Here is a 13,014-nt window from a genome sequence, read left to right on the forward strand (position 1 = left end):
GAGCTAAAAAAACCTATTAAGTATCTCCGCCTTCTCTTGGTCTCCAGTCACCGATGCCACATTTTCAGAATAAAGGGGCCCAACTTGTTCTGACACATTTTTTTTTTTGCATTCATATACTTAAAAAATTCTTTGGATTTGTTTTGCCATCTTTAGCCATCTGTCTTTCATTTTGTATTTTGGCTGATTTGATTTCCTTTTTGCATATTTTGGTAAGTTTTTTGTAAGTATTGAAAGTCTCAGGTGACCCGTCAGATTTATATTTTCTTCAGGTTCCACACATGTCTAAGCCTCTTACAATGGCGCTCCTCCACATGCTATCACTAGATTTCTGGATGTAACTGATAGGTTTCCGTGAGACAAACAGATGGTGGTTTGGTATTCTCAGGAACTTGCTTCACCCGATTAGTTTAATACATAAGGTCAGTGTCGGACTGGCCCACCAGAGCACCAGAGGATCCTCTGGTGGGCCCTGGTTTTAACCCAATACTGAACCCCAGAGGTCCTTTAGAAAACACCACAATTTGGAGGTTGCTAGAGTATACTTCCTGGGGGATAATGAAGAGTGGGCCCCCAAATAGATTTTCTCTGGTGGGCCTAAGAAAACCCAGTCCGACACTGCATAAGGTTCTATTTATTGTTTAAAAGCAACACATTTGGGTCCAGAACATGGAACTTCATCATGTGGCCTGATGAAGGTTCATATTCTTGACCTTTTTTATGTCACATGTCGGTCAAAAAAAAATGTAGAAAAAGTTATTGGAAGCAAACAAACAGTGGCAGTTTGGTCAAAAAGTTACCTAGTAAATGATCAGTTAACAGACTATTAAAGAAAACCAGCATATATCATAAGCGTCCTATGTGTCACAAAAATCTGACAGATATGGGTGTTATAGATGTCCATAACCTCTGTGAGTGCAGAGGTTGGTAGCACATGCACCGCACTTGTTATTTACTACTAAGAGAGGCACATACAGGTATTCTGAGGAGGCTCATAGAAAAGTACATAGAAAGGCATGTATGGACTGCTACTTCCCAGGTGTCATTGGCTGAGGACCTCTTCTCCTGAAATAAATGTAGGTTGTGGAGGTGTATCCTCTATCTAACAGAGATTTATGATTTATTCTTACAGATAGGAATATGACTTTAAGACTGCACAGTACTAAATCTCCTGTGAAAGTAAAATGATATAATCTATTCTGCCTGTAACCACCAATAGAGGGAGCTTCCGAACAATAAGAATACAGATTATACAGTTCTAAGATAATAAAAGAATGCATAGTGATTTCTATAGGAAGTTATAAACTTATCACACAGTGCTGTTTAATATGAAAGGCCATGTCCTATAAAGATGAGTCGGCACTGAATGAGATAGTGTTAAAAACAAATAGAAACAATCCCTTATTGACTTAGGCAACTTGTTTTCCTTATCCTACTAATCATATTTCATCTTGATTAAGACTTGTGTAGTCGTGAACAATGACAAGATGAACCCAAGATAACTAATTGCAGTCAGACCCCATCAGTATTTAGGAGGGAAGATACGAGAAGCCGTCACAAAGTAATAGTCAATGCAGCTGTCATTTAATATATTCCATCTAATCTTCCAGCATAAAGCAGAAATGCAAACATTGCATATACTGTATTTAATATGCAGCTTAACCAATTAGCATTAACAGCCTCTGCCACTAAGCAAAGCCATATCCTTAAACGACTGCTACAATATACTCCAGCATTATAAATGGGAAGTAGCAAATTGATTTGCATGTAATAACAGTGGCAATAAACCTTCCTTGCTACGTGCAATTTTTCCCATCTGTTAATGGAGTGGAAGTTTAGAAGCTATTATTCCCAGAAGGGGACTTACCCAGCTGGACATCTATAACACTTGGCTGGTTCTCTACAGGGAACAATGGTTTAGGAGGCTTCGCTGTGAGTAAAGCTGGAAAAGAGAACGGGAGAATGTAATGGAAGTCAGAGACAAATTACAGCACTGGAAACGTTCTATCATGCAAGGCATTTAATTTTGCTGCACTTGATACAGTGTAAACATCATCATAAAGTGAGCCTATCTATACAGAATATATTTAACAGTTCAATTTCAATTTCTATGAATTATTATGGATGGCTTTTCCCTGACAGGTACATTTTCTATATGCTATAAATTTCCGCGAATCGTACCATAGGTCAAAAGTCATCCCCCCTACAAACTCAAAATTACAGGCGAGTTGAAACCTGATGCAGAGAATGCTTAGGGAGAATGGGAGCTGTACACTTTGGGGGGTATTATTATTTTATTTGGGGGCCATGTTGAATCTTTATGATTTACAGTGTAATCTGTTTTAATTTAAAATTCGGAGATATGTGAGATCAAGGCGCATTATTATGGGTTATATTTAAGGTTTAGATATGTTAGTCATATTTATGGGCAAATGTCTTTTGGCCTTTTTTAAGATTATTAAAAAAAAAAAAACCTGTCATGTTGAGCATGGTTTCTGATCTGGAGGCAAGCAGGGGCGCAACTATCATGGGCACAGGGGGTGCAATTCATTCTGAGAGTGTACAGGTGGAGACTTTTTTTTATATGACAAGGGTCCCTGCTGGACATTAGTGAGGGGACGCTGCTGCATATTTCAGGAATGAGGGGAGGCTGCTACTGGACATTTTTAGGAATCAGGGAGGCTGCCACTGGACATTTCATGAATGAGGGAGGTGGCAGCTACATACTTCATGAATGACGGGAGACTGTAGCTGGACATTTCAAGAATGAGAGGTGACTGCTGTCAGACATTTCATGAATGAGAGGTGACTGCTGCCAGACATTTCATGAATGAGAGGTGACTGCTGCCAGACATTTCATGAATGAGAGGTGACTGCTGCCAGACATTTCATGAATGAGAGGTGACTGCTGCCGGACATTTCATGAATGAGAGGTGACTGCTGCCAGACATTTCATGAATGAGAGGTGACTGCTGCCAGACATTTCATGAATGAGAGGTGACTGCTGCCAGACATTTCATGAATGAGAGGTGACTGCTGCCAGACATTTCATGAATGAGAGGTGACTGCTGCCAGACATTTCATGAATGAGAGGTGGCTGCTGCCAGACTAAAAGGTAGGTTGCAGCTGGACACTTCATGAATGAGGGTATGCAGCTGCTGGACATTTCATAAAAAAGGGAAGGGCTGCTGCTGGACATTTCATGAAAGGGGTGACTGCTGTTCATTTTGTAAATGGGGAGGCTGCTGGACATTTTGTGAATGGTTAGAGATTGCTGGACATTTCCTGAATGGGTGGGGGCTGCAGGACATTTCATAAATGAGGGAAGGCTGCTGGAAACTTCAGGAATGGTTGTAGGCTACTGAACATTTCATGAATGGGTGGAGGTTGCTGGACATTTTGTGAGTGGGTTGAGGCTGCTGCTGCTGGATATTCTGTAAATGAGGGAAGGCTGCTTGACATTTGGCTAAATCACAAGAAGCTGTAGCAAAGTTCCCCTAGAAGTATTAGTCATACGATACTTATAACAGTAATCCCATAATGTGGTCTGTTGTTTAATGGCATTCACCCTTATATTGCATAAGTTCCTCTGATAGGGCATTCACAAATAAATGTACTGAGCAAAAGTTTCAATTGACACCAAAATTGTATAATTCTTGGTAATTCTGTTTCAGTATGAAACATATTTGGTGTAAATAAATAGTATAGAAACTGGTACAATGATTCAAAATAATCATCATTTTGTAACTTGTTTTATTTTTGATACTTTTTATTTTGTTGATTATATCCTGGATACAAAAATATGTACTGAAAATAACTAGCGAGTCCCACATATCTGTGGTAAGACATCTCCATCTCATTAGTTTCTGCAGTATGTGTGAATGTACGGTTATTTTTAGACATTGCATTGCTGTCAGATAGAATTGTTTTACTGGTCATGGAAAGTGTCAGCAACAACAGCACAGTCAGAACCGATAGCAAGACCAGCGGCATTGCCCCAAGTCACAAGCACCAGATGTCAGACACTGCTATGTAGAACCTCCCCTATGTCATTGAGCTTGTGGGCCTCATGTCAAAACAGTGGACTCGCCTCAGGTTTGCCATTTCATCCGCCTGGGTTAACCGCTTGCATGATCTTCATGTTATCTAAATGTATATAAAAATATATATGTATATGGTAGTTATTTAATATTGTTCTTACTATTTATTACTTAATAAAAAATCTTTATATGTACAGTCGTCCATGAAAATGCCCTTTAACAGGGGTTTATCCATAGGATATACCCCCAAAGTACTAAAGATCCACTGAATCAGGCTCGGATTGTTCCAAAGGGGGACAGTTGAATCCACCAGTGGGCCGCTGAACTAGGTGAGCTCCCAGGATCTGCATGAGTTGCCACAGTGCGTCATGAAGATATTATTCAGTATAAACGATTTCAACTCCTCTATAAAAATGTGGGTGGATTATCTAGCAGTGTCACTCAACAGTGTAGATGCACTGGATGAATGGGATGGCATACAAATAAAGGGGGAGACTCATCATGCGCCAAGGTATGTTAAATCCAGGCCTCCTTCTGTCACGGCAGATGCATCATAAGGCTTAGGCTACATTCACACTAACGTATGGGGAACGTATATACGTCCGACGTATATACGGCCGATATATGTCCCCCATAGGCAGCAATGGGCTCACGGCACCCTGCGGCAGCGGTATGGTGCCGCACACGTGCGGCACCGTACAGTTCCGTACCCGGGAAAAAGATAGGACCTGTCCTATCTTTTCCCGTAATACGGCGCCGTGCGCCATAGGTTGCTATGGAGAGGGGCGGGGGTGAGCTGCGCTCACCTCCTCCTCCTCCTCTCCCCGTGCACTGCCATTGCCCGCTACGGTACGGGTGGGCAACGGCAGTGTGAATATAGCCTTAGACTTCATTATGTATCCTTTGGCTGTACTGGCTGCTGGACAAAACTATGTCAGGACCGTCCTGGTGTAGTTTTCACTAAAGATCAATAAACATTCACCGTTGAATGTTTTACCATTTAAAAATTGTGCATGCACATGGCAGGAATGCCCTCTGCCCGCCCACTCAGCCAATGGCTATGTCCCTCCAGGCCGCCTCCACGCCCACATGGACATGCACATTAGGGGGGGGGGTATTTTTTTTGGACAGGAGGGGGCAGATTTGTATTTTGAATCCGATACCAGTAACATGGTTCTTCCTGAACAAATTCCAAGGCCTTTTTCTCTTTGCCAAACCAGTGCCCCATACTGACTAGAAGTTATGACCATCTTTTTAATAATGCTAAAATAAAAGATGATTTTTATTGCAAATATTGAGCTGGATCATGTGTTTGATCAAATTCAGGTGGAGTGAGGGTCCTAAACCTGGAACCGGGCACTATCATTTTTTAATACACGTCTTTCCTTTTCCACTCTGCAAAACCTATTTGCGACATCCTCATTAGGTTTATTTCTATGAAAAACCTAAAAACTTTCTGTGGCAAACCAATAGAATATATTGTGCAAAATGCACAAGTTACTTGTAAAGCGTATTTTTATTGCCACTCAAAACTAATATATTACCAAAACAGAAACGTGAGACTTCCAGCCATATACAAGTAAAAGTACCACCTTCTTTAATACACATTCAAGATTGTTCATATTAAAACGAAGTGCAGCAGATAAAGTGGTTCTCTCTACCAGTAGCAAAGGGCTATATAGAAGTACATTCAGAGTATCCATAAGAACCAGACCTGCATTACTGTCAGAGGTGCATACAACAGGGCCTAAAATAAACCTGTGTAAACATGAAGATACAAGCCTATAAGAAGCAGTAAAATTACCTTCAAATTACAAAAGTACAAAAAGAGAGAATGAGCACCCACCCCCACAGCATCCCAGCACAGTGACCACAATGACCAACAGTGTTCTCTCCTTCTTGTTGGTCATTTGAAGGTTAATCCAATGCTTTTCATATACCGTATATACTTGTGTATAAGCCAAGTTTTTCAGCACAAAACATACAACTGGCTGGCTGCTGGGCATTTAATTACTAGGGTCTCTGCTGCAGGGCATATAATAACAAGGGGCTCTGTTGCAGGACATATAATAACAAGGGGCTCTGCTGCGGGGCATATAATAACAAGGGGCTCTGCTGCAGGGCATTTCATTACTGCATTACCAATGTATTTCCCACCCTAGGCTTATACTCGAGTCAAAAAGTTTCCCCGGTTATTTGTGGCAAAATTAGGGACCTCAGCTTATACTCGTGTCAACTTATACTCGAGTACATACGTATCTTCATTCCATTATATTTTCCTACATAGGTTTGTATTATGCTCTGTTGAATACACCTTTGTCAGTAATACCTGTGTGGTTCTTATGGATACTCTGAATGTACTTCTATAAAGTGTGTGTCCCTTTGCTATTGGTGTGGAGAAGACCATTTTATCTGCAGATTCTCTATATTTATCTTTGAATAAAGTGAAGATATATGGTATATACCTGCTATATGGCTGGAGATCTCAAATTCGTTTTGTTACTGACTAAGCAAAAGCAATGTATGTTTTATACTGTAAATGAAGAGATGCATTGTTCTTATGGTCTACTTTCTGTATGGGATTTTTTTTTCCCAAAAATGTCTTGAAATGGGACCTTTTATGGGACCTTTTGCAAAAGTCTTAAGTCATGCATCTGACTGTGCACGGTGTTACACTAGCAGTCGTTCTACGTTTATGCCAAATGAATGAGGTGGTGGAAATAGCCCTTGGACTCCCAGAAAATCCCAGAAAACTTTGAGACTTTTTTTTGGCGAAAAAACCCAGAAAAAAAACAATTATTAATAACCTCCCTTACTAAACAGACTGAGCTTATTTAGTATAAAAGTTGTTAATTTAAGCAAATCATAACGATAGACTATAGACTTTTGGCACTACTCGGTTTTAACCTCTTGTTATATAATTTTCCTGGGTCACCATCCTAATTCCCTTACTATTAGTATGTGCAAACAGCATAATATTCCACAACACATAACAATAATGTGGTGTACCATCCATACAGAATGGTGCTTAATACTTCTGTATCTTCATTGATTATTGAAAACGCAAACATAATGGTCCACACGCTATTAAAAAAAGACTGCTATTTTTACCCGCTTTTCTTGAATGAATGAATATTTTATTATTCTACTCTTGAATTGCATCTCATAATCCACTAGGTTCTATTCTCTTACTTAATAAGAGCCTTGATATGATTTGTTCACAAACACTATGATCATCCTACAGATGTACAACTCCACCATAGATCGATGACAAGAGTTTTTTTTAGAACCCATTGTAATGGTAATTTGGCACTTTGACTAGGAGTCAACTAACAGCAGTTCTTGGCACGTGTGACTGCGGAGCAACAAAGTGGTGACAGTTTTAGGGCAGCCAGCGTAAGTATAGTCCAGGGAAAGTCATAGTTCAGGCTTAATTTTAGAGGGCATCTTGTCAAAATAATCACAGGTCTTCTGTTTTTCTTACAGAAAGATCTGGCAGTGGAAAGAGAAAAGATTATTTTTGCCTTAATGTTTTGTCCTCAAGGCAAAGAGAAAAAGCCGAGATCGTCATATAAGGAGTTTTTGCACCAGAGGTAAAATGCTACATGTATCTAGAAAGATAGAAGCATACGGCAGACTCCAGTGATTTTGATTGACGCTGAACATATGTTGCTTTTTTGTAGCGGAGGAGTAAAATGCGTATTTTATATAGGTTATTTTTATCTCTCTCTCTGGTCTACATTTCATTGCTAATATCATTCAAAAATAAAAGATAATCTATTTATACAATGAAAAAACTGTTTACAATGTATCTATTTCTTCGCATGACTTAAGCTAGGTATACAAAATCAACACTTATTTTGGTGAAAGCTATTCTGTTTTATCTGTTTTATTTTTTAAAGCTATTCTGTTCTATCTATAGAACAGAATAGAGAAAAGAGTATAAATGACAAGTTGGGGCTTCATTAGTCTTAAATTGGAACATGTGGGTTTAGGACACTGCAGTGGGACACTACAGTATTCCTTCCTGACTGCAGCGGTCTCCGTTCCATGCACCCTCTAAGGTGATTCCCCATCACCCAATGGCACTTGTCAAGGGAGTGGCAAGTGTCAAGGGTTCCCACTATCACTACTTATCTTCATCCTCACCTTAGAGCCAATGTTACGGCTAAATATCTGCCTTTTCGGGAGATTTGTTCTTCTTATTACAATCCCAAAAATTTCACTTCCTAATATTTACAAAAAACTGTGTTAATACTGGCACTCCTCGGGTTACATACAAGATAGGGTCCTTAGCTTTGTTCTCAATTTGAATTTGTATGTAAATTGAAACTGTATATTTTATAATTGGAGATCCAGACAAATTTTCTTTTGCTGAGTGACACTCGGAGTTTCAGAATATTTTGCTGTAATGGGACCAAGGACTATCAATAAAGCTTCACTATAGACACCTTACAGCTGATCATTGCAGTCTGGGACTAAAGTAAAGTACCCAGAGGGCTTCACCAGAGATCACACTTGGCAGAGGGGTCTGTCCTTAACTAGGGGTCATCTGTAATTCGGGTGTCTTTAAGTAGGGGATCGCCTGTATTCTAAACTAGCTAATTGTAAAATCAATATTAGAAGTTCAAGGCACTTAACGTTCAATTTATGATTGATCTCATGGCAAAGTTTCCCTTTCCGTTGGTCTAATACTTGAATACCGAGTAGACTTCTGACTTATTGAATCAACAGAAGATCTTTACAAGAATTAGATGAAATTTTAGAAAAAGAATTCAGAATAAATTATCTTCCACTATCTGCAACTAGAAAAAAATAACTATCCACTAGGTCAAGAGTATACATACTTGGTTTGGCAGAAACTATTAAAGAAAATCTACCATCAATATGAAGCATGATAAACCAGGGACACTTACTCATAGATCCAGGCAAAGTGCCGGGGGTAATCTTCATATCTTTGTTATCCATGGCCTCCTTCCTTCTAAAATCAACTATAACATTAAGTTAATGAGTCTGAGGGGTTTCTTTCTCATGCTCAAGCGTTGGGGGAACAAGGGGGAGGAAGTCGGTAAAGCCAGATCACAGAGGGGCTAGGGAAGCCCATCAGGATCATAAGAAGGAAGGAGGCCATGAATAACAAATATAAGAAGAAGATTACCGCAGTCTCAGTGCCTGGATCTATGAGTAAGTGTCCCAGGGTTATCATGATGGATTTTGATGGTAGCATTTCTTTTAAATGAATATACCAAAAATGTTATACATCTTTCAGACTGTTCCTAGACTTTTTTTAATTTAAAATTATTAATTCATTAATTTGGTAATTTATCTGGAAACCTGCTCAGATAGCTGAAAGTTTCCTATTCCGTCCTAAAAGGAAAGGGGGTTTTGCACCTTTAGATATATTTTCTTGTTATATTTGTATCCATTTGATGAGAATATTGGATTGACATAGAAATGTTGATACAAAGCTTTGGATGGATATGGAGGAATAAGTCACCAAGGTGCCCCTGTAGGTTCCTACTTGGCTTCAGTCGACTGGAAAATTGGGGGTGAACCACCTGACACTCATCCCAAAAGTAAATATATGGAACAAATAGCTTCAAGCCAGTCAGCTCTCCCCAAATCCATCACTAAATGCAGAACCCACGATTTCTAACAAATTACTCGAGATTTTTGAGATTTGTAGTTTCAGATTTTTTCTTTTTTTACTTTGTTTGTTAGATTCTGTATGTATGTTGTAATGGTGTTGGTTAATTGTAAACTTATAAACTGTTAAATTAAAGAATTAATATAAAAATAATTAGCCCAAAGTTTAAAGAATTTAAAGAATAAAAGTATCAAAAAATTCACTTAAATAATCTCCTTATTTTAGAAATTTTGGACATACATAGTCTAACGGAAAACTTGTGGAACAAAAGTAATTTTAACTCCACAAAAAAAATTATAATTATTTTATATCATCATTAATAGGCAATTTAATGTCGCATCCAACAGCGTATAGATAAAAAATAATGAAATCATATAAAAGATCCTCATGTGAATCAAGGAAATTAGTAGTTATGATAATTTAGTATGTTTTATATTTATTGTTGGCTATTGCCACATAAAACCGAAATATTATTTAAGGGAAAGATGCTTCATTTCACCCTTCAGTTCAAGGATATCTGCAGTGTGCATTTTATGACATTTTTATCTTCCTGCCTTCTTAATTTTTTTCCTTTTCATCTTCTGGAAAAGTAAAGAAGTGGTGACGGATGAGGCAGGAACCCATCATCCATCTTGAATGGACAGCTGGAGCTTTAGCATGCAAATGAAACCTATCATTCTTGTCAACCTAAAGCCATAGCACCAAAGACTTCGGTCCAGAGCCAATTAATATTCCATGACCAATCAGTCCACTCATGCACGGGGCTCTCCACAGTACAGTGCAATCTCCCTGACAAGAATTATTAGAGCACTGGGGCTATGTTTTAATATGCCCCATGGAAGTGAAAATAGATCTTGTAAATGTACATCTTTACAGCCAACAAAGTAAACAGATAGCAGGGGTAGCACAGTATTCAATGGAGCATCTCCGGAAGAATATCCCATAGCTATAAATCAGTTGGAATTTATGGAACCATAAAAGTTTTTAGGACATTCCACACCAAAAAAAATCAACTTTGTGGGTCATAGGCAGTGAGAAAATTGGGAGCTATGTAATGCTTAATTTCTCCTGTGGTGGTGCTGCTGTGAAACTGAACATTTACTACCAGATCTACCTAAAGCTCATAGCTGATCACTGGGATCCCCCACCCCATTACAAGAATGTGGGTCCTTTACCCACTAATTGATGGCTCACCAGGTCAAGTATGCATCCTGCTGCTCCGTTCAATACCATACTCTGCAATTACCAATTTTCCCAAAATATTGAAGGGAGTGGCTAAACACATGCTCAACCTACCAATCCATTAAATAGTGATATCAGAATCTCATTTCTTGTGAATGGCTGCAGTAACATTGCCACTTTAGTGGAGATAAGGTTTTGAATATGGTCTGCGATGGTTTTCTTGGAATACGCATGAAGAAGAAAAAAACACATGTTGCTAAATTTTGACATTTCTTTGATAAATGTACTTGTGTTAGGTTTCCAAAGGGTTCTAATTATGTGAGAGCTTTAATATACCATTACAAGTGATACTATTACAGTTATGGTTTGGATCGGTGGTCCTCCAACTGCTCATAGGAACCGGCTATATACATAAAATTGTTTTAGCTGCAAATCTACAGTTTGCAAGCCTCACTCTTACCCCATATCTAACCCCATCCCCTCATGTACCTATAAAGCTTTATAACCCTTAGCAGTCCCTACATAGTATACAGCTGACTTCCAATGAAAAACCACTTATGTTACATTTTTATAGCTCCCCCAATAAAGCCCCTGTTTTGTAACCCCCTTAGTAAAATACCCCCTTTTGTAGAAGCCTCCTAATAATACACATTTTCTATTGCTCACCCAGTAATAATGTCCCCATTTCTCAGGCTCCGTGGCCACAAAAGTATTGGGGGAGAGTATATATACAGCCGCATAAACATCCCCCATAGTTGTCTATGGCACCGGGGCTAAGTAAGGTGAACACAACGTGTGCTCACCGTACCGACCCGTGGCCCCAAAAAAGATAGAGTGTGCTCTATCTTTGGCTGTAAGCACAGCCATAATCCACAATTCTCTATGGAGGGTTTAGCAGCACTCGCTTTTCCTCCTCTCTACCGCGCCCAACGCGTGCCTGCCCGGGTTTTATGAATATCAGCTGTTTTGATTTTAGAAGCTGATATTGTTGTTTTAAACCACAAGAGCCTGACACTGATTATTTGGCATACTAACAGCAGTAACGCATTCTCAAGAAAACCCATAATGAATATAAAACTAGCACATACGGCTGGTGGCGAAGACTGGAAGCTATTTAATCTAAAGATCTGGAACTTTTCACACTTTCACATTTTATTCCATAATCTCAAGAGCCACCTGCAGAGCTCATGAGAATATGGAGCAAGCTAGATCTCTTAAAATAACTTTCTTTGCCACGCAAGTAGTTACATGTAACGGAGCATGAAAGAGGAGAGGTTTATAGGTGACCTCTCAATATCTCCACTGGGAATTCAATTTATTTTGTTGAAGTGATTCTATGGGATTTACTATACCCTATGAGGAAATCTGTATATATCCACTTTAGAGACCATTTAAGCATGGTCAGACAGGCCAACCACAGCAACCCCGTACCCTTCAGTCAAACAATAATCTAAAGTGACAAAAGTAAAGCACACTCCACCGATCCCAGGCAATTCACTGGTGTCTTTATCTCTAGGTAGTTATGGTATGTTGAGACACCATGAGATGAGCAACCACTAATCACACAGGTGACCTCAACGGTGTCAACATGCCACCGCTACAGCCAATGATTGGCTACAGTGGTCATAGGTTGATACACCCTTTCATCAGTGGAGTACTGTATATGGAGACTGGTTGGGATCCAGAAGTGTGTCAGCACATGGCAGGGCATTTGTAAGATGACCATTGTATATATAGCTGTAAAAATTGTACAACCTATTTAACAGTAACAAATAATAAGAACTTCCCTTGAGAATATTGGAAACAAAATTATGCATTCATTACTGATCACCCAAACAGCACTTTTTATGTGACAATTGGTCTTATAACCTAGTAAACTTGTTACTATAATACACTGCTCATAAACACACCATAATTGTGATGACAGATCAACTTTAATTAAGACTAGGCAATAAATTATACCGCAGATTGATTTTTAATCTGTCATTTATGTATTAAATAGTAAGGTGTGTCCATCGTCTACCTTCACAATAAGAATCAAAACAATAAAGATATTTTGTGACACAAAAAAAAGAAAAGATTTACTTTATATTTCCATCTTCCAATAACATAGGGTACAGTTCGCCATGAAATTTGTTCTGCAGT

The 13,014-nt window shown here is 39.0% G+C and overlaps 1 protein-coding gene across 3 annotated transcripts in view; it reads right to left on the reverse strand.

Annotated features, from left to right (window-relative positions):
- Positions 1–13,014, reverse strand: part of IL1RAPL2 (interleukin 1 receptor accessory protein like 2) — a 578,794-nt gene that overhangs the window by 189,955 nt on the left and 375,825 nt on the right. For 2 of the 3 annotated variants that reach the window (XM_072123364.1, XM_072123363.1), the window contains exon 6: positions 1,868–1,942. The exons of the other annotated variant lie outside the window; for it this stretch is intronic. In XM_072123364.1, the coding sequence (XP_071979465.1) occupies positions 1,868–1,942 (75 nt within the window). The remainder of the gene's footprint in view (positions 1–1,867; positions 1,943–13,014) is intronic. 3 annotated transcript variants of the gene reach the window in all.

The sequence above is a fragment of the Engystomops pustulosus genome, chromosome 9 (genome assembly GCF_040894005.1).
Source record: "Engystomops pustulosus chromosome 9, aEngPut4.maternal, whole genome shotgun sequence".
Lineage (NCBI taxonomy): Eukaryota > Metazoa > Chordata > Amphibia > Anura > Leptodactylidae > Engystomops > Engystomops pustulosus.